Source organism: Acipenser ruthenus, chromosome 3 (genome assembly GCF_902713425.1).
Source record: "Acipenser ruthenus chromosome 3, fAciRut3.2 maternal haplotype, whole genome shotgun sequence".
Taxonomy (NCBI): Eukaryota; Metazoa; Chordata; class Actinopteri; order Acipenseriformes; family Acipenseridae; genus Acipenser; species Acipenser ruthenus.
In genome coordinates, this window is record NC_081191.1 from 96,144,190 (window position 1) to 96,169,765 (window position 25,576).

General features: G+C 38.3%; 1 protein-coding gene across 11 annotated transcripts in view; it reads right to left on the reverse strand.

Annotated features, from left to right (window-relative positions):
• The window catches only part of LOC117394241 (disco-interacting protein 2 homolog C-like), a 199,282-nt gene that overhangs the window by 12,456 nt on the left and 161,250 nt on the right, over nucleotides 1–25,576 (reverse strand). For 4 of the 11 annotated variants that reach the window (XM_033992345.3, XM_033992343.3, XM_033992338.3 and 1 more), the window contains 13 exons: nucleotides 25,079–25,287; nucleotides 24,064–24,178; nucleotides 23,541–23,742; nucleotides 22,974–23,083; nucleotides 16,555–16,635; nucleotides 15,604–15,727; nucleotides 14,107–14,228; nucleotides 13,233–13,344; nucleotides 12,543–12,652; nucleotides 8,989–9,119; nucleotides 7,580–7,748; nucleotides 6,358–6,528; nucleotides 2,104–2,133 (listed from right to left, as the gene is read on the reverse strand). In XM_033992345.3, the coding sequence (XP_033848236.2) occupies nucleotides 2,104–2,133; nucleotides 6,358–6,528; nucleotides 7,580–7,748; nucleotides 8,989–9,119; nucleotides 12,543–12,652; nucleotides 13,233–13,344; nucleotides 14,107–14,228; nucleotides 15,604–15,727; nucleotides 16,555–16,635; nucleotides 22,974–23,083; nucleotides 23,541–23,742; nucleotides 24,064–24,178; nucleotides 25,079–25,287 (1,686 nt within the window). The remainder of the gene's footprint in view (nucleotides 1–2,103; nucleotides 2,134–6,357; nucleotides 6,529–7,579; nucleotides 7,749–8,988; nucleotides 9,120–12,542; nucleotides 12,653–13,232; nucleotides 13,345–14,106; nucleotides 14,229–15,603; nucleotides 15,728–16,554; nucleotides 16,636–22,973; nucleotides 23,084–23,540; nucleotides 23,743–24,063; nucleotides 24,179–25,078; nucleotides 25,288–25,576) is intronic. The other 7 variants (XM_033992346.3, XM_033992342.3, XM_033992337.3 and 4 more) reach the window with 3 other exon arrangements.

Consider the following 25,576-nt stretch of genomic DNA (forward strand, 5'->3'; position numbering starts at 1 on the left):
CCTTTGCACCAAACCAAAAAGCAAATCAAAAACTGAGCCATGATTTTTCTGCTAAGCATGCAGCACAAGAAGCAGCAGCAAAACCAGCCTTTTTTCAAACACTGTGCAGAAAGCATGACATCATCGAGGGTGGAAGAAGGTGCCACGTACAGTAGGAAGGTAAACACGATTCCCCTCATAGGTCTTAAGGGTGCTTTCTAAAGCTGAGGGAACACAAATTCACTTTTCCAGGAACAGTAACCGGGAGACCATGTTTGAGGCAACTTTGCTGTATCAAAGTCTCCCCAAAGTGGCTTTGTGTTCCCTCAGCTTTACACTACTCACAGTAACAAATGGGTGTAGTGCAGTATAGTATTATGATTTATTAATCAAAGTTGTTCATTCAGATCCTTACTTCAGGAATAGACCTTCTCCCTTCTTGTGTGGTGGGTGATATAGAAATCAGTCAAACACATTTTTGTATTGGTTTGGAGGCTGTGGCCACATTATTAGACATTTCAGTACTTAACCAACTACTGCAATATGCTATCCCTATTTTCCCTTCCCTCTTCAGAATTTGTGGGCTTGGCAAAGTTCGGTACAGTGTTTAAAAAAAAATGTCAACCTTTTCTGGATACAAGCCCCCAACCTTCTAAAATGCAAAGCAGGGCCAGAAAAATACCTAATCGGGCAGGATTATAGATGAGCAAATGTAGTCCCATGAACATGAACAGTTAGGAAGTTGGGTTGTGCATGAAGTTGCAGGGTATCTTTGATAACCAAATATTAATTGATTTGGGTAGTAAGAGGTTAGTGCCAAAATTTTAAAAAAACACACACACAAAGCCCTTACTACTAGCAGTTGTGCCAGCACACTTAAGCAAATCCACAAAAAAAGTATTAAAAGCTTCATTTGGTAGAACCCCACCACCAGAAAAAAGTTAAACATGCAGATCAGACTCTGCCTAACAAACAGGTTCCCAAGAAGAAGAAAACCACCACCACCACTGTACTTCTATTGTAAAACCAGGGGTGACAAACTCAGCAGGGTAACAGACTAGAGCGGGTCACAGAGTTAAAAAACAATACCAGAAAAATACAAAATACATCTCTAGAACCTCACCAAGGAAAATCATCACATTAAAACAAGTAAAGGTGAATTGGCTACACTCCAATGGTTTTAATTAATACTTATACAAGTGGCTCCCCACTCCAGTCTACAGGAACCAAAAACGATGCAGGTTTTGTTTTTAAAAACAGGACCTAAATATTCATTTCATATCTGCACTGTTTTCCAGCACTTGCAGCTGCTGAAATGATGTAGTAAATTATATATTATTATTTAAGGTTAATGGATCAGGTTCTCAACTCGAATTTAACATAAAACAAATATTAATATATTCTTATTGTACCCTGCACAAGTACTGCCATTTTAGCATCAGAGATATGTTCCAAAGATCACACACCTTTACCGATGAGAAACCAAGGCTTTAAAAAATGATAACAATGGCTTGCCTCCAATGAGAATAATCAATATGTTTTTATTGTGCTGATCTGTTTTTTTTTTCACTTTAACACAGGTGAAGATGATTTATCCAATCATAGCGTTGCAAGTACTACACAACTATACCTCAAACACAACAGAACTGACTGTATAGCATTACGGCAGGAAAAAGTGGCTCCACGCAAGTAAAAGTGAAAATAAAGTGAACACCACATGAAACATGATGATGTATTGCTTGTGTGGTAAGATATTGAAAGAACTTAGTTATTAAACAATTAGGAGCAGAATGCCCACCAGAAGCCATCGCCACTGGTAATGGAGAATAGATTCACGTCCAAAAGGGAAATGTAAGGTTTTTTATTAGGACTAAAAGATACTAAAGAAAACCTGGACTGTTGATGGGATTTGGAACCAGTGACTTGTGGTCACATACGCGTAATGCAAATGGAAACATGTATTTATTATAATGAGGTGAAGTCTTGAAACTGCAAATCCTGAACCAACACGGTTTTAAAAGGTGAGTGCTCTTTAAAGACTCCTATTCTCCAGGCTCACATTCTAGTCTGTCCCACTGTTGGAAGCTGATAGGTGGGTAATGAGGGAACGTGAAAATCCCCTACCTGCTCGGCCAGCTTCCCCAGCCTGTGAGGCTACAGCAGCAGGAAGAGGATGGGGGAGGAGGAGGAGTAGGAGGAGAGAAGGGAAAACACAAAGACAGAAGGAAAGATGAGAAATGGGGATGGGGAGTAAGGAGATATGCAATAAGTGGGGAATCAAAAACAAAGAAAAAAGAAAACAAAAAAATGTCAAATACAAAAAATGTAAAATAAATAAAGATAGATAAACACTCTACTGCTGCTGTTACGTACTAATGAACAAACAGCTGGTGCTAATAACACTTTAGTAAATCAACTACTGTAAATAAGAGTCATGGACAGATATCTGTGCGCACATACACTATCGAGTGGTTACCACAGGACTTCACAAACAAGCGTACCATCGTACTGGCATATATTTCTTTATAATTACTTTGATTTTTTTTATTATCCCTGTAATAAAATTGATTTTATTATTATTATTATTATTATTATTATTATTATTATTATTATTATTATTATTATTATTATTACAATTTTACAGCCTTTAATTGCAGATTAGAGCCTCTGTTAGTGATGATTCAAAATGTATTGATATGTCCTGGGTCACTGATGAGTTTTAATTAATTTCACTGCGTAACACATGGGACCCGCCTTCCGGAAATCAACTTCTGTGCAAATAAACTTTAACCATGAAGCTGTTGTCTCCAGGATGAGAGAGAGGCATTTAATCAATAAGAAAAACAACTGAGCAAGATGGGTTTCTTGGAGGAGAAGCTGGGTAGTGGGAAAAAAGTGAAATCTCTTTGAAAGTGAGGACATTTGATGAGTTGATTAATTGTTAACAGAAAGGAGATTGTATGTAATAATGCTATTGCAATCACAAATGGTACAAGGGAGCTAGCAACAAACAGGATGTTCTCCGGCTATTAATCCAGTACTGTGTTCTTTTTTAATGCGCATTTGAGACGAGCTTCAAGGGTTACTTCAGTGTTGGTTAATAAATAGTTATACAGTACGATGCATGCATCCTTTAGGGACATTAAGACCTCAATTAAAGGACTGATTAACAGAAATCATCTAACAATAATTTCAATCAACAAAATAAACAAAAAAGCTGTTTACTTTGCACAGCTGCAGCCAGTTAATTAAAAGCCAATCAGAAAAACCTGCTGTTTACAAGAGTCGAAGCAACAGAATCAAGAGCGGAAATACTTCAGCAAAGTCCTCCTGAGAAGAACAATAGAATTTGGATACCAATATATCCAGAACAAGTAACTACACTTTGATCAGACCATCAGCTAAAAACCCTAATTATTCTAAACCCAGCTAATGGGTTTTCATAATGTTTCTGACATTGCAAAGCTTTACCAAGCCCAGCAATGAGCTTTACACGGCTTGCAGCTTTAAATAGCTTTGGCTTATCTGCACTTTCCTTCCTGCAAAAGGGTTATCCCAAATAAATTCTAGTTTTTATTTTGTCAGTGACTTATTTCTACCAGTGGCTTGCCACATGAATAAAACCTCTTTTCCAATTCTATCCCAACAGCAAGTCCTCTGCTCTCAGCTCCACAAGCGGACATTCATACAGCACAGCTGTGTATGCAAGAGGTGGTTAAATTCATAAGAAACAAACAATGCGACGGGGTCGTTTACTTTACTCAAATATAGATTGAAAGCCTTGAGGAAATTTAGTACCGTCCCCATAGTTCATTTGCAAAACGAGAATCTTAATGAACCGTAACTTTGCTTTTGTTTTATTGGCCCATGACAGTAATTACTACTACCATTATCATCAAAGTTTCGCATTTCCAAGCATTCAACAGCTGCAATACTGGTATATAACAAACACTACCCCCCATTGGCAACGACAAAAAAAAGGTTGAATCTTCTTCCACTGATATTTACAATGAACTGGGTCTAAATGGAAGATTGTATACCAGCAATCAGGGGAAAAAAACATTAACCCTCTGATTATATCTCAAATTGCTTTTTTGCTGTATGAAAATTGAAAAGCGGACAGTATAAACAGGAGGAGACAGTTCACAATAATCTGGTATTAACCCATTTAGGCCTACCGTCCAAGTGTCATTATCCTAGAAATATGACAAGACCAGCAGGTGAATACTGTACCAAATACATATATATATATATATATATATATATATATACAGTGCCTTGCGAAAATATTCGGCCCCCTTGAACTTTGCGACCTTTTGCCACATTTCAGGCTTCAAACATAAAGATATGAAACTGTAATTTTTTGTGAAGAATCAACAACAAGTGGGACACAATCATGAAGTGGAACGAAATTTATTGGATATTTCAAACTTTTTTAACAAATAAAAAACTGAAAAATTGTGCGTGCAAAATTATTCAGCCCCCTTAAGTTAATACTTTGTAGCGCCACCTTTTGCTGCGATTACAGCTGTAAGTCGCTTGGGGTATGTCTCTATCAGTTTTGCACATCGAGAGAATGAAATTTTTGCCCATTCCTCCTTGCAAAACAGCTCGAGCTCAGTGAGGTTGGATGGAGAGCATTTGTGAACAGCAGTTTTCAGTTCTTTCCACAGATTCTCGATTGGATTCAGGTCTGGACTTTGACTTGGCCATTCTAACACCTGGATATGTTTATTTGTGAACCATTCCATTGTAGATTTTGCTTTATGTTTTGGATCATTGTCTTGTTGGAAGACAAATCTCCGTCCCAGTCTCAGGTCTTTCGCAGACTCCATCAGGTTTTCTTCCAGAATGGTCCTGTATTTGGCTCCATCCATCTTCCCATCAATTTTAACCATCTTCCCTGTCCCTGCTGAAGAAAAGCAGGCCCAAACCATGATGCTGCCACCACCATGTTTGACAGTGGGGATGGTGTGTTCAGGGTGATGAGCTGTGTTGCTTTTACGCCAAACATAACGTTTTGCATTGTTGCCAAATAGTTCGATTTTGGTTTCATCTGACCAGAGCACCTTCTTCCACATGTTTGGTGTGTCTCCCAGGTGGCTTGTGGCAAACTGTAAACGACACTTTTTATGGATATCTTTAAGAAATGGCTTTCTTCTTGCCACTCTTCCATAAAGGCCAGATTTGTGCAGTATACGACTGATTGTTGTCCTATGGACAGAGTCTCCCACCTCAGCTGTAGATCTCTGCAGTTCATCCAGAGTGATCATGGGCCTCTTGGCTGCATCTCTGATCAGTCTTCTCCTTGTATGAGCTGAAAGTTTAGAGGGACGGCCAGGTCTTGGTAGATTTGCAGTGGTCTGATACTCCTTCCATTTCAATATTATCGCTTGCACAGTGCTCCTTGGGATGTTTAAAGCTTGGGAAATCTTTTTGTATCCAAATCCGGCTTTAAACTTCTCCACAACAGTATCTCGGACCTGCCTGGTGTGTTCCTTGTTCTTCATGATGCTCTCTGCGCTTTAAACGGACCTCTGAGACTATCACAGTGCAGGTGCATTTATACGGAGACTTGATTACACACAGGTGGATTCTATTTATCATCATTAGTCATTTAGGTCAACATTGGATCATTCAGAGATCCTCACTGAACTTCTGGAGAGAGTTTGCTGCACTGAAAGTAAAGGGGCTGAATAATTTTGCACGCCCAATTTTTCAGTTTTTTATTTGTTAAAAAAGTTTGAAATATCCAATAAATTTCGTTCCACTTCATGATTGTGTCCCACTTGTTGTTGATTCTTCACAAAAAATTACAGTTTCATATCTTTATGTTTGAAGCCTGAAATGTGGCAAAAGGTCGCAAAGTTCAAGGGGGCCGAATACTTTCGCAAGGCACTGTGTATATATATATATATATATATATATATATATATATATATATATATATATATATAAAATATCTATTCATTAATGAGCATGTCACCCATGAATCAGTAATGTTGTCCATTAATCCAAGCCCCATATACATCTTCACATTCCTTAGAAATATAGGGTAAATACCTCCCCATGTCTGTCTTTCATGCAAGCTTCTCTCACTGGCAGCACAACAGTTAAAAAATAAATAAATAAATAAATAAATAAATAAATAAATAAATAAATAAAAAAAAAGTCACATTGATCGAGTAAAACGAATGCCCAATCTTTTACAACAGAACCTAAAGAAGCATGCCTCCTCATGCATTTCCCAACATTAAAATAATATCTACTTAAAGGATCTAAGAATCCAGGCGAGTAGAACGTAAAGACAAACAGGCATCCATTTATACAATAGATGCTGCTGGCAAAATTGTGGAAGAAAGAATGCCGATTGCTCACCTGTAAACAAATTGCCAGGTTGACCCTGCAGCCGAAAGACGTGCTCACAGCTCGGGGGTGGAGTCCGAGGTCCTTGAAGAGCTTGGAGAAGGACTGGGTGAGAGATATTCTGGGCCGCTCCTCTGCTACAACAACGCACGTCCGCACACGCGACAGGTCCAGTCCCCTTGACTGGGAGGGAAAAGGTACATTTAATAATTCCATTTCCACTTTCTCCCTCAGAAAAAGATCCCTCAAGGCTTGAAAGCAGGTCAGTGTTTAATCAAAAAAATAGGCGACACAAATATTAGAACTTGCACAAGTCAAATACTGTAGACAAAAGTTTTGACAAGTGCTTTCATCTGGTGAAGTCCAATACACATCCCTTAGTTACTGTAAATAAACAACCCAGACAATTAAATAAGTTAAGGGCTTGTACTGTAAGTTGTCTTTATTAGTTTTAGGATTGGTAATGGAAGTGGGAATGTTTCCTTAAAAAAATACCATCGACAAATATGTCAGTGTATCCACAGTGCTGTATGTCAAATAACAACTTGTCATACAATCTCATGCACATTTTAAACAAACTCAGGAAAGGGGATACCAAAATGTAACTTCCTTATATTGGTAGTTTCCTGCTCCAACAAAGATTTAAGACATACAGTAAAAAAGACAGCTGTGTAAACACTGAGGTTAATGTCGTTGCTGTGGTGTGTTAGGTAACCATGGCACTCTGAAGTCAATAAAGCCAGAGAACGGAGGTCGATACGCAAACACTTTTTAAAGTTCTTTCTTTCTTTCTCTTTGTTTGTACTCATTGAAATAATCATTGCAGCTCACTGAACCAGTTCACTTTTTGAGAGCAGAGCTCCAGTACCCTGGTGAAGTGTTTACTTGATAAGCAGTGGGTTTTGAACATAGGTCATTAATTACTGTCTATCAGCCTTAATTTTTGCAGCTCTGTTTTTGAGAAATAACAGAGCTGCTGAATGCCATAGAAAACAGTGACAGGTTTCTGAATAATAAGCAATAACACAAATATCTTTTCATATTGTTACAGACCCTATTGCATGTCTATCAACTGTTTATTAACAAATAACTGAACTTCCATGCAGCACTGTTACTGCTGTCCATCAAATTAATGCATTGCACTGTATGCATTAGTTGTCTCAGCTAAAACTATAACAATTGTTATAACCATAAAAAGTATTTGAGGTTAAACAGTAATTCTGGTATGTGTTACCTTGAGCGATTCTGTTTGCAGCCCAAGTCCCTTGGTGCACAGTTCCATCACAGAGTATGAACAGAAGGTGTCTCGCACTTTGTACTGACTGACTGCAAGAAGCCACAGTGCAGGGTTTATCTCCAGCTCTGAAGGCGGAATCAAGATTGACTGATGCCCTGAATATACACTGCAAAGAAAAATAAATAAAAACAGGTCAACCACATACAGTACATGCTGACAAAACTCAATTCGCAAGAATAGTTATTCTTATATATACACATGCACGCACACACACACACACACACACTAACCAAAGCTGGATATACTTATTTATTTTTATTTTTTGCTGCTACAATGAGATTTAAATAAATTCCCATTAATTTAGTAATATTAACCCTCTATAAACAAGAGGACATCCTTTGTGGTACAGAAAACAGTATGGTAACATTGTCAGCCATCCGAGTTATATTTAATTAATTAGTACCGTTGTGTTGAAATGTATCCAGACAACACAAAGTTTTGACTTGATCCTCATTATACCAATGAAAAGTCAGACAAGGCACTAGGATATGGTGCGACTCAGAGACCGACAGCCCTTTAGTGCAGTGCTTGTGACATTCGTGTGAAATGCAGCTCAATCAGGATTAATTCAACTTGCTTAATCAATCACAATCAATTAGTTTTGATTCCGACAGGTAGCTGACTGTGCCAACACTGATAAATGCATATTTCTGTCCAACAGGTCTCCTTACTCAGTCCAGCTAATGAGATTAACAGCAGCCAACTGAATGTGCCTGAGCTCTCCCACATAGATAAACATAGATTTTAGAAGTATTATTTTTCTTTAAAATGTTTGTCAATAGTATTCAGTTTCAAAGCTATATATATATTTTTTTCTCATAAAATATTTGTTAACCTCTAAGTATATAACCTGCAAGTGATCAATGGTGCCTAACAGCCATGTATTCTTTTATTGTTGCTTTTGATCTCCAGCTTGCTAAAATTAATATTATATTTTTTGAACAGCCATAACTGTAAAATAAAAGGATTCAAGAAATTCAGTATATATTAAAATATAGACATCACAAAGAAAACTTTAATAATTATTATGCAGAAATAAATCACAGGATACAATAGTAGAAGAAAACAAAAAAAAAAAAAATTAACAAAACAAGTTTAACTTTGGAAATGTAAGTATACTTTCTGTTTATAATGCAAATGGAGAGATGGTACAACAGACTATGTCCAGCATTAACTTAACTAGCAAGAAAGCATCCTACCGTATGTATTAAAATGAGGATAACAGCATGAAGAAGCAGCTTGCAGTCAAGTCCATGATTCTACACTGTGGAACGACAAGGCGTCTCACTGCATGCCTTTAAAAGTGCACCAGTTGTCTTTCACAGCAATGGAAAGCACAATGTTACCTGCATAGGCACCACAGAACAAACCCAAGCCCACAGTAAGGGTCTAGGCAGATGGCCACCTCTCGAGATGGATAAAGCTCACACTGCAGCTTGATTGAGCGGCAAAAGGCACTGGTGGCTGTGTGAGACATCTACAAAAAAAAAAAAAAAATGCAAACAAAGAAACACTCTTTAGCAATTGTGCTATTCTCATGTGCACCACAGAATAGAATATTCCTAAGCGGTCAGGGATGCAAATAAGACTCCGATTGCATAGCAGCGGCAACCACGCCAGGTTTTATTACAAGCTTGATTGGCTCCAGTGTAAAGGTACAACATCAGGTGTGTCTTATCAAACTCACAGCAAAACCAGGAATGGCTCAAACTGCTGTGCAATGGGAGTCCTATTTCTATCCCTGAGCAGTGTCCCCTGCGCTAAAAGATCTTAATAAATTTGTTCCATTCTTGTCTGATACAGCTAGGGTTTCCACAGCCAAATCTCTTCTGTTTCATCCATAACTTCAGAACACTGAATCAAAATGTGTGTACAAAAATTGATTAAATAGAATTATTTTCAATTTTGGAGAGGGTGGGGTATTTCATATTGTTGTTGTAATAATTGAATATATATATATATTTCTTTTGATATGGTAATGTTTTTATTTTGGTTTTGTTTTGTTTTTCTTTACATTCAGACAGATTTTAACAAACCCATGCTTTCAAAGAACAACAACAACAAAAAAATGATATGAAATCCTCTGCAATTGCCTGTAACTTCTGCTGTGCTGTACACATGCGCCTCAAGCAATTTCTGGAAACATTTTGGAAACAGTGCTACTATTGTGCTGCTTTTATTGTATGAAAATGAAAAGTGGACTTGACAAGTGCAGTGGTTCGAGACCTTCCAGTCCTACCCCGAGGAACAGTAACTCAAGTAAGAGCAGCTCAAGTATTCTGGACCCCAAGAAGGTACTCGTCATCAAGGCCATTCAACATGCTTCCATTCTGTAGGGGGCTGACTGTTTATTGTTTTTTAAATAATGCTATGATCTAGTCTATCCACTTAGTAAAAGGAGGAAACAGTGATGAATAAAACGAGTGCAGGCTTTGATAATATTATGTCCATGATTCATCCACATTGATAAACGTTATTATCTTGCAAACTGATTGTTTGGTCTGTGTCTCAGCATGGGACCATGTTGAAATAATTATCCAGTTTCACAACAGCTTTCCGGGGTAAAACAACTAAATGAATACATTTATAATGAATTAATTAATTATACTTACTGGTTTTTATTACTTAAAATATCTGATAGATAGATAGATAGATCGATAGATAGATAGAAACTGTGCTCCCCGTTTATAAGACGGCCCTTTATACTGCGGAACAGGTTATAAGGTGGTACGGTCACGGCTCCCATTTGCCCCATAACGTCATTACATTAACACTAGTATTCTTGTTATAAGGCGGAACACAAATAGCACGGTCTCTATGGCTCCCAACTACTATACATACACACACATACTATAAGTGTAAAATCTGAACTGTCAAAATCAATTCAAGTGGTTTCATTTTCCAAATATTCAGTTGTTAAAAATAAAACAAATCACCTAATGCAAAAAACAAGGGAAAAGAAAAACACACACAGTCTGAGCTCAGCGCATTGCGTCTCTGCTGGATATTGTGCTTCTACAGATTGCACCCAAGTAATTATTGCAGTAATCACGATAAACAAGGAAGACTTTTATATTGTGTGTCAGTTTGCAGATTCTAATTTGCTTAAAAAGAAAAAAATGTTAGCATGCAGGCTGGTTTCTATTCATTGACACAATTGAGTGCTAATCATCTGCTGACGAAACTTTTCTCATTTTTAAACAACAGAAGCCTATTATACAACATAATGATTGTATTTGGGAATGTGGTTGGTTAAGCAATTGCTGTAACCTGCACCCAGTATTTCGGATTTAGTTTTGTGCGCTGCAGATTTCCTATCAAATTGAACAATCATGCCAGACTAATAACCATGGGTTTTGTATATGAGTCAGCAAAAAAAATGGGCTGCTTTTTTGTTGTTTCACAACTGTTCTTGTTTAAATTTAGAAAACACTTAAAATGCAGAGAGAGATGACTTTAGCTGACAGTGTTACTAGATGCATTATGAAGCAGCCTGGATAGCCAGGCCAGTTCATTAGGAAATAAATACAGCACAAACAGGTAGCTGTTTGTCTTTGATAGATAACAAGATTCACTTTCAGAGGAACAAATAGCACAAGGTCCCACGATCAGCAGGAGACAAGGCTGAAAACCAAAGCCACAAAATCTTTATTAACCCATTGCGGTCCATTTATTAATTGCGCGTCAGGCACGCCAGGTCTAATTAATTTTCACACGCGCAGTTAATTTTAGGCGCGCTGTTTAAAAGTAATTTTTTTCAGTCAAACGGGTTTAAATGGCCCTGCATATCAACAAAGCACTCACTAGGCATCTCCAGCCCCGCCCCACCCTTTCGTTCGCTATAGCTTTCACACATGCTAATAAATAAATAAATAAATAAATAAATAAATAAATAATAATAGTTGTACATACCGATCAATCACCTCGTGATCACTCGTTTTATCACCAAACTCCTCAATAATGCGATCCAAGTCATTATTTTATTACAATAACATCTCAAAAAAACTCTGCAAATGTCCGTGATATTCTCTGAGCGCTGATGCAGTTACAGCCGGCTTGTTTCCTTATGGCCGCCGTTATCTGATGCCAGGGACAAGTATGACTATGCATGAGATGCACCTTTTTATTTTTTTTATTTTTTTTGGGCTTGTCTCGGCTGCTGTCGCTCCCACTCGGCCATTGAATGGTTTTCTCGGCTTTTTCTGGAGCCGTTTTTTGCATCTTTTTGATGATGTCGGACAGGTCCGACATTGGACCGGATAGGAATAATTGCAATGTCGGACCAGGTTCAACATAGGACCGCAAAGGGTTAAAATATATTGTTCTGCTAACCCAACAAGCTTTGTTAAGTAATTTACACCTGTCAGGCTACTGAATATTAGAAAGTTATCATACCAGGCACTTGCATTGGTCCAGCTTTTTTGGAAGTTGATACAATATCACCTTGCAAGCTGATCTTATATCTTCTATAACAAATATTTATGTTACCCTGTTGAGAGGGTGATATTTTTTTCAGCCACAATGTACAGTAAAGATCTTTTGCAGATGGTAAAGGGATCATGTATAGGGATTGGTGCTCTAGAGATACCAATAGATTTTGGGGGCTACAGCCCCAAAAAGAAAGACAATTGAACATCATTAATTCATGATCAATACTGAGCAGCACTGCACAATGCAGTCAATAAGAGACACTATGGTTGTGCACGCAGGCAGACAGACAAAGCGTACGGTACAGTGAGCTGTTTTTTTTATTGCTGTTACTATGGAGAGATAGGACAAGTGGTTCACCTACAGTACACACAACACACAGATGAAAAAACAAAAGCACACCACAGTAGCAGCACCTGTTCCAAGAAGTGGAACTAATATAAATGGCTCAGCAATAAGACGAGGCCCCTACCTTCACTCCTGCAAGCATTCCTGTTGTGGACACACTGAAATCCAGATAGGCCAATGTGTCCGGGTCCGAGGGCTTGTAGACTTGGGGAGGTCGTTTCTTTGGCAAATCATCTGAAACGGGAAGCATCCTAAATGCACACACACTATTGACTCCAATTAATTCCATATCAAATTATCACGAGTAACAAGTATGTTAGTAACATACAGGACCCTGAAAAAAGCAGCTGGCCATCATCCCCTGCATCCATCAGGTACATGCAACACTACAGTACAGATGAACCGGGTCCTCCATACTGTATCACCAGTTTTTATCATTGGGGGACATGATGTAGTCCCTCCCCAAATCTGACCAATATCCTATTCATTGTCTAGTAGGGCATTGAAAAGAGTTAATTTTTCGCTACCCAAATCAGACATTGGTTTAAACACAATAAAAAAGGAGGTATTCAGTAGAAGACATTTCAAACAATGCCTACCTCAGGTGTCAGGGCTTCAACGAGGCAGTCCAAATATTAACAGTGCTTACATAAGTAACAAATACTTTCCTCTTCTATATTTAACTTGAATAGTATCACAGTGCAAGAAGCTCCAAATCTGTGTCAGTGAACACTTCTTGATAAACTCCTGCAGTGGTATAGTGGAATAGACACAGTGTTAGTGATGCTTTGCAAGGTAGTTTTAAACCCATTACCTGTATCCAGGACAGGGGGCCATGTTCTCACATCTACTGCGGCCGATGCTTCCTTTGACCTCAGCAGTTTACATATTACCTGCGATGTCATTATACAGGCTGACCGGCTGACCTGCAAGGACAACTAGATCAGCTGCATTTTCAATTATTATCACTGAATACCAGTTACTGTCTTCCTGCAAGCCAGTGTTTGAACACAATAGACTAACGAACCGCAAGCCTTAAGGCTGAACTAAAGCAATTAGAGTTGCAAAACAATGGAAGGTGGTGTCAAACATACACAGTCCATATTAGTCGATTGTCCATATTATACAGATTGTAAGGTGGGTAGGTAGTTTTACAATTTATAATCTTTTAAAGTATAAAAGTGATACAAATGCATAGTTCTGGTGTCTTACCAGGAAACAAATCTTGCATTTTTAAATAACATGTGGTACAAATTCTGTTATTTTAACAACTTTCATTGTAACTCCTACCCAGCAGAATAGTGCAAAGCCTTCCACAACATAAATGTAGCAAAGCTCATTTTTGTATTGGATATTCTGTATTGGTGAATCTGGAAGGGCACAAACTTAAAGCAAGTGCAAAGTTTGATGCAATTTCTTTTTCTGATCGAGTTAATGAGTGAAAGACAGTACATATGTTAATTTTCTTTAGCTTTATAACAAACACATTTTATACACAACAGCAGCAATAATAAAAACAATTTTCCATAAATAATGCCTCCAGAAAACATGCTTGAGTAAGATTAACTGAACTTACAACAACACCACAAACATATTTCAGTCATATTTAATACAATTTAACATTATCAGACATCTAGCCAAAAACATTAGCCAGCACCATCCGTTACCATGGCAGATTATTGACTAACCTCTACAATCATCTTTACAGTGGGCAGCGTAGTGGCTATGTTCTGTGGATGTGGAGGACGCACTGTTATTGGCACACAGCCTGCATACAGACATCCGTAAAATGCTGCAATCAGGTCTATTCCTGCATGAAGGACACAAAATAAATTTCTCATTCTTAACCAGCGTTCGCGATTAATCAAACCCTGTGCCAGGCGAGGAGCTGCTGTGGAGAAATAATGAGGTGGTTAAATGAGTGAGTAGCTTTAAGCCTGTAAATTGAATGATTTTTTCAGGCAATCCTCTTGTCAGTAGTGGTCATGCTTGGCTGACTCTAGTCACTGTGGATACATGGCTCTTTGAATGCTTCTTTAGCTGGGAAAAGCTGATGGAATTTCTGACTAAGTCATCCTTGGAACTTCTTCCCTGAAGAAAATATATAGCCCCCCGTCCTGTGAAGCAATATGACAAAACACTCAACACACTGACTTAACAGTAGCACTGAATTTATCAGAGGCAATCCAATATGCTATTATATATAGCGTGACCAGACGTCCCGGCTTAGCGAGGACAGTCTCGGTTTTCCATCAGAGGTCCCGGTGTCCCAACATGTTTCTCAAAATCTTAAAAAAGTCCCAGTTTCAGCCACTTCCTGTAGCGCAACACATTCCATATACCTTTAAGCAACCGCTTCCTATATAACTTAAATTATGGAACCTGCAGTGAACACAAAATAATAAAAAAAGGTATTGAGGTAATCAAGAACATTATTTTTATTTTTAAGTGATTGACACAGACATGCGTGCTTATTCCAATGATCTACAGATTTTTTTATTATTATTATTATAATTATTATTGATAATGATAAACACAATAACAAAATAGCCATACATATATAACACAATATGGCAATGTGGAATAATTAAAGGATATATTTAGGGGAAAGTGAAGTATGAGAACTAATCCACCATGGGAGGCTAGTTATACACCTGAGATTACAAGCAAAGACTGCTCTAAAAACAGATGTAATAATTTTCTGCCAGTTGAGCAAGTTTTAAAATACCTCAGTCCTGAAATATTAAGACAGGACTACTCTCGGTAAACCAAATGACCGGAATCACAGACTGTTGTCACTGCTGTCAATACAGTTACAAAGCTGTCGGAAATGTAAAAAAACAAACAAACAAACAAACAAACAAACCGGGGTGCACCATTTTACTTAGAACAAATCATTAAAAAAAATATATAACGCACAGAGAAGCAGCTGGATATACAAAGAGACAAACAGCGCTCAATGTATTGGGAATAATAGAGCCCATTCACACGACGGGGTTCGTTTGGCAGTTCATATCGATGTGAAGGCAGTTTGTTGTGTTTCAAATATGAATTTTCTAAACAAACCTCCCCCATCCCCATTTAGTTTGTTCATTTCAGTACAATATGACAATGAGAAAACAGTTCTGAAAATGTTATAGTGTGTTGCTGTATAAAAATCAGCAGTTAAATCCAAGGCAACCTACCTGGAGGGTACACCAGAGCCACGTGGTCTCCGTCTTGCAGGTGGCCCCTCTCCCCCAGCATCGCTGCAATCTTCTCTGCTCTCTTGTGCAGCTGAAGGCAAGTCAGGGAGCTGGCTATTGTCCCCTGAACACAGAAATGTTACAAAATACAATCAAATAAACGTGTGTCACTAACAAGACCCTCGATTACTGCAAAGACCTGTTCCTAAATGTTTCTTGCTAATTCTGTAGTATTTTCATTTTATTTTACAAAACAAAACAAAACAAAACAAAACAAAAAAAAACAATAGTATGTAGCATGATGGTAAATACTGTGTAAATCTGGCATACACTGATTCAATTGATTTTATAGATTAAAAAAAAAAAATCCAATATTATGCAGGGCCTTTGAGATTAAACGACATTTGCATGAATTTGGTCTGAAAATACCCCTGAAATATTAAAAAGAAATCCCTGGCTGAGTCATATTCAAACAGTAGCATAAGGCCTGGAGATGGATTTCTTGAAAAGCACAGTTTATACAGAATAATCTTCTTTCTGGGATTACACACACTGTGGTTTATGGCATGGTAAAGGTGATGAATCTCTCCTTCTGCACATTGGACTGTAACAGCTCACATTCGGGAGGCTTACCCGTGAGCTGAGGAGTGTGTAGAGTGTATGGTCAGGAGTGGTGTGAGCCTTACCCGTGAGCTGAGGAGTGTGTAAAGTGTATGGTCAGGAGTGGTGTGAGCCTTACCCGTGAGCTGAGGAGTGTGTAGAGTGTATGGTCAGGAGTGGTGTGAGCCTTACCCGTGAGCTGAGGAGTGTGTAGAGTGTATGGTCAGGAGTGGTGTGAGCCTTACCCGTGAGCTGAGGAGTGTGTAGAGTGTATGGTCAGGAGTGGTGTGAGCCTTACCCGTGAGCTGAGGAGTGTGTAGAGTGTATGGTCAGGAGTGGTGTGAGCCTTACCCGTGAGCTGAGGAGTGTGTAGAGTGTATGGTCGGGAGTGGTCTGAGCTCGCCACTGTAACACTTCGGAGAGGAAGAGGAACTACAAAAAGAAATACAAGGACAAATAAAAAGGTATGACCAGATGAAAAACACAGTGGCTTCTTCTGCAAGAAGCCCTTAAAAACAGAACACAGAGTTAGAGCACAAGATACAGGACTACAATCAGAAGCACTTTAGTCTTTGTGTCATAACTGGAGCCGCATTCATTTATGTAGACTTTCAAACTGACCAATGGTATTTTAAACTGTTAGATTGAAGCATTGAAAGAGGCACAGAGAGGCTATTGTATTAATAATAATAATAATAATAATAATAATAATAATAATAATAATAATAATAATAATAATAATAATAATATTATTATTATTATTATTAAAAAAATATTTAATTATTATTAATTTATTATTTTAATATGTTATTTTTGGTCTAGATAAACAGAATAAAAAGCATTTGTAAAAAATATCCACCAGAAGCAACAAAATACCGTTTGTCTGAAATCTAAATGTTGAATAGTTCCTGGCACTGATTCTGCTAAAAGAATCTCCTCCCTGGTTAAAACTGCATATATAAGTATGCCCAATATCTTTAATTCTCTGTGCTGTTGCTGTTTATGTTTAGCCCACTCTTAATCATGCCTGCTATTCTAGTAACATTTTCTTGGTTTGAAAAAACCACTAGGGATGTGAAGCTAGAGTTTCTGTGGCACGGTGACAAGGGGGGCAGAATGTGTACAGTTACACCCCTAGTGGTCATACACACCTCACTTCAGAGATGTGTAGTTACAGTACAGTTACACCCCTAATTGATGTGGTAATGCTGGATTACCACATCAATTATAACATAAGAACATAAGAAAGGTTACAAACGAGAGGAGGCCATTCGGCCCATCTTGCTCGTTTGGTTGTTAGTAGCTTAGTAATCCCAGAATCTCATCAAGCAGCTTCAACAGGGTGTCAGTTTAAACAGCATTACTGGGGAGTTGGATCCAGAATTCTCTTTGTAAAAAAGTGCCTCCTATTTTCTGTTCTGAATTTCCATTTATCTAATCTCCATTTATGACCCCCGGTCCTTGTTTCTTTTTTCAGGTCGAAAAAGTCCCCTGGGTCGACATTGTCAATACCTTTTAGAATTTTGAATGCTTGAATCAGATTGCTGTGTAGTCTACTGTTCAATACTGTCTGCATCTGACATGTTTTAAAAACAGAATAATTCTGGTCGCTCTTCTTTGCACTGTGAGCAGCAATATCTTTTTTGTAACGAGGTGACCAGAATTGAACACAATATTCTAGTTGAGGTCTTACTAATACATTGTAAAGTTTTAACATTACTTCCCTTGATTTAAATTCAACACTTTTCACAATATATCCAAGCACCTTGTTGGCCTTTTTTATAGCTTCCCCACATTGTCTAGATGAAGACATTTCTGAGTCAACATAAACTCCTAGATCTTTTTCATAGATCCCTTCTTCATTTTCAGTATCTCCCATATGGTATTTATAATGGACATTTTATTGCCTGTGTGCCTATTTTAAATGTAATTTGCTCATGTGTCTGCCCATTTCTGAATGCTGTCTAGATCATTTTGAATGACCTTTGCTGCTGCAACGGTGTTTGCCATTCCTCCTATTTTTGTGTCGTCTGCAAAGTTTGCTTACTATACCAGAATCCAAGTCATTAATGTAGATTAGGAAGATCCCTGTGGTACTCCATTGGTTACCTCGTTCCATTTTGAGGTTTCTCCTCTAATCAGTACTTTCTGTTTTCTACATGTTAACCACTCCCTAATCCATGTGCATGCATTTCCTTGAATCCCTACTGCGTTCAGTTTGAGAATTAATCTTTGCAATTATCCATTGTCGATGTTGCATCCTCAAAAAAATCAAACAGGTTAGTTAGACATGATCTCCCTTTCCTAAAACCATGCTGACTGTCTCCCAGGATACTGTTACCATATAGGTAATTGTCCATTTTGGATCTTATTATAGTTTCCATAAATTTACATATAATAGAAGTCAGGCTTATTGGTCTGTAGTTACCAGTTCGGTTTTGTCTCCCTTTTTGTGGATCAGTATTAAGTTTGCAATTAGTTTTAAAGCATGTATTTTCATAAAATTTCATGTCTAATGAGAATACTGTTTTACATTCAATTATAACTTTATAGTGTGGTACAGCATGCTCAATTTAATAGCACATGCTCAAAACAATTTTAAAACCACTGCATACATTTAACTGTTAATACATTAAAAAACAAGAAGAATAAGAAAATCCACGCACACATACTGTAAGACCTGATTTCCAAACATATGTACATGTGTAAAGGATGCTTTGCAAAGACAACATGATTTGCACAATGGAGATTGGTACTATGAAGTTATGCAGAGCACAATATGTTTTAAGCATCACTGTACACATGTGCAATTGAAAGATGCAAAGAGAATATACCCAATGACATTCCTGTTTCTAAGGCTGTCAAAGTTTAAACTCAACAGTATAGTACAGGGGTGGCCAAACTGTGGCTCACAGGCAGTTCAAGTGCAGCTCCTGGTGACATGCAGAATGATGCACGCTTTGTGGCTCGAATGAACTGAAGAAAGAATAATAAACAAAAACGAAGAGAAGAGAAAACTTTAAAATAAACACAAGTCTATTATTTCTCTTCAGTTTCTTTGAGCCTGCATGTTCACTGCAAGGACATGTGGTCACTTGATGACCTTTGACACGCATGCATATTTCGATCACCTCGAGTGAAAAACGGATGTGCCGTTGAAAGTTTATTTTATAATTTTGAATTAAGTGCTTGTTCGTTTCGTGACGACAATGGCAATGAGCGTGCCATCCACAAGTAATAATAAAAAGCATGAGTGTTTAAGCCAGAATGAGAGGAAGAGGTTTGCTTTCACTGAAAGCAGGGGTAAACCTCTGTGTCTCATCTGCAACAAATCGCTTACACACTGTCGTTTGTACATAGCCTCTTTAAAAGCATGCCTCAGCAGTGGGCAGATGCTCCTTTCGGCGTTTAGTAAAGAAGCTGATGTAACGACTCAAGCGAGTTTTGTATGGACTATCGCTCGTGCCAAATGTGCCCTTATTCAGATGAATGAATCTTTTTATACAAGTGTTGGAGCTAGACTAGAGAATGATGTTTAAATTGAAGGTGTAAAATTAATATTATAGTTACATATCTTACGTCTCATCGTGCGCACGTACTGCAATCCCTTTCAAAATAAATACAGCGCATTTGCCATCCACAAAGCTCTCAGAAGTATTTAATACAAAAAAAAACTTTTTTTTTTTTTTTTAAAACGAGCATTCAGATCTTCAAGGGAAGAGTTTGTCAAAATGAATCCTTACAAAAATGTGTCTTTTTATGTGGTGTTTTTGGTGAAATCAGGGCAGTTATTGTATTTTGCTTCATAATAACAATATATTTTATTTAAAGTGCGTAAAACATAGAGTATAAACAATGAAAAAACACCAGTGTTACATTTCAAGTTTAATACACTGTACACTTTATTGTACCGTTTAATACACTACAGTACAATAAAATTACACAGAAACTGAAAGGCTCGGCAATATTCTTCCTTGTTCTGGTGTATTTTGATGCCATCAAGAGATAACTGCACAGAGTAAGTGCAAGATTCCATTATAATGTTGAAGAGAATTATTAAAAAAAAAAAAAAGTAAAACAATGCTAGTATTTAAAATGTCTTGCTCGCAAGCATTTCATGTTTTACAGTATGTGTCTTGCGGCTCTCAGCCATATGAACATTTTAGTATGCGACTCGTAGAAATACAGTCAGCTGCCCCATGAACTCAAACAAGCACAGCAGTGCTTCTTTCTATGCTTACTTAATAAACCCTCTTTTCATTATTTGTGTTTTGTTTACTGGTTATCACTAGGGATGTGCACGACAAATATTTTGACTATCGATAATTCCACAGCTGGTCGACTAATCGAATAGTCGCCCCCCCCCCCCCCGCACAACTTTGTTAAATAAACATTAGGCTATGTAAAAAATCACCTTCCTATTAGGAAACATACAGAAATGCCATAACAGCAGCAATAACATAAGCATACCTGTCAACTCTCGTGTGAGACTCTCGTATTTCGCAAGCAAGTGTTATTTTTTTTACCGATATTGTCACAAGCTTTTCCGTTAATTACAATTTCAAATGAACTATAAAGGTTGTGACAATTAAAAAAAATAAATAAATAACGCTTGCTTATAAAATATTGGCGTCTCCTGTATAATTTTTATTCAATTATTAATTTAATTTTCATTCAATAATAGTTTAGCAATGTGAGCTGCGAGGCAAATGCCTTAAAATTAGCATCCTTGTGGCAATAATGTTTTCCGGTCATAACAGCGAAATACAAAATGCATTAGTCTATCTAGCTAGCTAATTTATACAATCCACTTAACTAAACGATTTACTTTTCCCACGTTTTCAAACCACACACAACATGCAGACTACCGGTCTACGTTAAATCAAATCGGCAACATACCTGTGCGTTCGAGTTCCAGTGAATAAAAAATAAATAGCCTGTATAGGCAATAGCTTGCTATGTATGTATGTATGTAGCTGGCTTAATAATATTAATAAATGAATGAATGAATGAACAAAAAGGCCTGAGTGGCATTAACGCACTAGCCTTCCATGGAAGCAAAAAAAAATCCTAACAAAAACTTTAGGAATAGTTAGGCTAGCAACGTCCATTATTATTATCATGTTCATTTATTCTTGTTTAAAAAAATCAGCATATCCATCAGGTCCGGCAATACTGCAGCAGACGGTGCTCAGGCAGAGTTTGTTGTTTTTGTTTCAACTTTAGAGCCTGAGTAGCTATTGCACTGTGATAAAAATGTGACACAAAACGGCTGGCCGCACCGACTATATTATGTATGGCACCAAGTTTAAAGCCATCGTTGAAGGCGAGCTGCAGAGTGTGTGCAAACCACAAATTCGAGTCCCATTCAACAAACTCCGAAGATGATGTTGCTGGCATTGTCGTGAACACAGGCAGTGATTTCCCCCCTTAAACCCGAATGGTCTACAGCGGTGTTTAACACATTTGCGAGATTCTCTGCTGTATGCCTCTCTGGCGTGGCGCGAGTCTGTAGAACTACGTTTTTCATTTCCCAATCCTCAATGAAATGACAGGTTATTATGACGTACGACTCGGTATTCGGTGCAGTCCACGCATCTGTAGTAATCACCACCTTCTCAGCCTTTGACAAGTTTCTGCGGACAGACGCTGCTGAATCGGCATGCATTTTTTTCGAGTCGAGTGGTAATTGTTTTAGTGCAGGGTTTTTCGTGCATGGACTGTGTATTCAGGTTCCACAAATTTCATCAACTCCCGAAATCCCTCACCTTCAACAAAACGTATGGGAAGCATATCCTTTGCCACCATATTAGCAATAAGGGCTGATGTTTTTTCAGAACGTACGTTGTCACACTGACGAGGCCTCACCGCAAAGGACGCAATGGCGGTTTGTTGCAGTCCTCTTTCCTTTTCTGTCGTTGCTAGCGTCGCAGAAGGGTGTTTGGCTTTTAGGTGGGTTAACATACCAGTTGTAGATTTGTGGTAGTTTAATTGCACTGCACATATTTTACACTTAACAGTGTTTTCATTCACTTTGTCAAAGTATTTCCATGCAGAACTTTTCTGTGAGGAAGCCATCGTTAGCCGAGGTACGTTCTAGTTTAGCCAATCACAGACAAGAAATAACAAATCCCACCCTCCAGTCAATCTTCATTACCGCTACATAGAGAGCCAATCAGCAGTACAGGCTTTAAAATAAAATCAATATATACATTTTTTTTTTTAACTTTCGAATGTTGGATTCACTTGTCGATAGGTGCCATCGTTATCGAATAGTCGAATGTTCGACTATTCGGTCTCACCCCTAGTTATCACCTACAGTAAAACCAGGAACTCTGAATATAGACCACTGAACTGACATGATACTCAGTGAGAATGAAAGAAAGAAAGAAAGAAATAATCAATCTCCTTATGGGAATGTTTAACAGATTCGGCCATGTGGAACACAGCGCTACTCACCATGCAGCTGTACATAACCAAACCCAAACCACATGCAACAAAACAAGACATTTATACTCTTGAACTATAGAACCTGTTAAACAAAGACTCTTATGTGAAATAAAAGCAAAGAGAGTATGACGCAAGCTTTCTCATCCCTCGCTCAAAAAACTATTGCAACAATTTGATTGGCACGGCAAGTACAATCAAACATGGGAATGGGTGATCATGCAGTACTCATTGCACAATGTTTACATTTGTTTGGGAGTTCTGAAAATCAAGCCCTTGGTTCAGACCCTGTGTAACACACACACACACACACACACACACACCTTTCTTGCCTGGTCATTGTCTTCAATCTGTCCTAGATCTCGTCCACTGGCCTGAGCGATCCGCTTCCCAGACACCAGGTTCCCCACCATCACAGAGGCAGGCCCGATCTCTGGAACAGGGACAGGTAAACCATCAGGACCACAGTGCCTCACTGGATGAGAGTGCTACTGGTAGGTACGGTTTTAACTGTGAGACAAGAGGCCACAGACTGGATTTAACTGGATTCACTGTATTAGATAGTGTGAAGAAACATTGTAGAGTTAGAGGTGATCCGCTCTACTTTATAATACTCCAGGCATTTACTTTAGTACTGTTGGACCCTACCGGCAAAAAAACATTAACTCACAAATTACTTAAAGAATTTTTTGTGTCTGTGTTATGAAAAAATAAAGTTTGATATTCAAGAAACCGCTCTAGAATGTTGTTGAAAATGGCTAGAACAGTCTCATCAATAGTTATCCATAAAAACAGCTTTGTGAACAGGGCTCGTTGTCAGTAGCCAGGAGTATTATCAGGAAGGCCAATTTCCTTCCCTTTAAAAGAGCTCCACATAGACTGTTGTGTACCTGGCTGCTTTTGCCTTGGCTTGGGCAGATTTGTTACACAGGTGTGTGGACACATCAGCACATTGCAAGGGTGTAAAGAGCCTTCCAAGAACAGCTGTTTTGTTTCAGACAGGTGAATCCCACCAAGAGGAGTTTTTGGGAGGGTATTGGCTGGAACGAGGGCCAAGCAGTAGACCCCTACTTGGTGAATGCTGTCTATTGCCTGAAATGGAAAACAAGCAAAAAAAGTGTACATTTTTTATCAAATATGGCAGGGGTGTCCAATCCTGGTCCTGGAGAGCTATTCCACTCCAGGTTTAAGAGGTACAGTGATATAATTAACTATTTCAGGGTCTGAGTGGATTAGAACAGGGTTGGAACAGTGACCAGAAGTGGAAAGGCCAACTGGACTCCCCTGAAATATGGCTCTTACTTGCATAGGATTTACATAACCACCTTGTATTGTAAGTCATCGTGCTGTTTTCACAGACCCTGATTAGCAGGGATGAGATTAAAGGATGAGTCAGAGGTGTTACTTGCTCACCTGTAACACCCTGCTCATCCACTGGAAACTGTCCTCCTCTGTGGAGTCAGGCCTCTGCTCGGCAACAATCACTACCCTTTCATCGTGAAGGACACTGATGGAGAACACAGCTATCCTGTAAGCAAAACAAAACTAAAATGGGAGGAGATTCTACAGCAGTGAAAAACATGACTATTGGTCTTATAACAAGATTGCAATTTATTTCAACACACAATACACAAGTAAAAAAAGGCAAGTCTGATGTTTGAGACATTGGGGTGCCGTATTGAGAATAATACATGGGGTGCAATCAATCACAAGGACAACATTCCATCAATGTGTTCTGTGACATTTATATTTATGAAACGTCACGGAACCTAAGGGGGAATAATTCTGCAGGCTGCGTTCTTTTCCTTTTATAAACATAGATAGATTTTACTCTATATATAAAAAAAAATGCTTTGATTTTTTTTAACAAACTAAACAGAAAAAGAGACGTTTGTCAAAGATGTAAAATGAATAATAATAAAAAATAAACATTTGAAGTGGTTTTAGTAGTAGCTTGTGCTATTTTAACAGAAGGCTTGAGGAAGCAAGTGATTGCGTAAGTGATCCTTCACAGTTCTGACAGTATTTTTTGTTGTTGCTATGGGCCTTGCTTCAATCATAGGTACTACTCATGCATTATATTATTGTAGACTAATGAGTAAGATTATTAAAATTCCTCCACACTGTGACCATATACTGTAATAGCAGCCCAATGGGTTTCAGAGACACAGACCAGCACTAGTCTTGGATTACCTTACCTACAGGTATCACAAGGTACGTCCAAGACTAGTGCTGGCATCTGTGAAGCCAGCCGTTAGTATTTATAGGCTTATTCAATGCTCGGGATGTTTCCTGGGTATATTTCATCGGTTCTTTACTTGACAATTGAAAATGGCTGTTATTCATTGTTCTGTGTTAGCACAGTTGTTGAGTAAATGAATACAGGCCACATTTATTTCTTATTCTGGTTTTTACACTGGAAACAAACCTTCCCCTGTAGACAAATTTCATGGGCTCCACAGCAAGCGCCGTCGCTACAATGTCGTCAGCGTTGTGTCTGCGGCCACTGACCACCATCAGCCCGTCCATTTTCCCAGCGATAAATACCAGCCCCCCCGGGCCTATGAACCCTAGTAACCCAGTCCTGGCGAACGGGTATTCACTGACTGGCGCTCCAGAGCTACACATTGGGAATACCTACCAGAGAACAAAGAACACAATATATAGCCACACCTGCCTGCAATGCATGCTTTATCATCAGCCAGTCAGCTTGAAAACATAAAATTAGTTATAATGTGGCTTCAGTCAGGAGTTATGTAAAGGAAAAGATTGAAGAAATCATAAAATCACAGTCTGAAATTGTATGCAGGCACACATATATATTGACTTCATTGCCACCACATGGACTAGCAAGTAATCATCATCATTAAAACAAATTCAGTGACGTATAGAATATATTTTTTTGTTTCTATAACATCTCGTATTT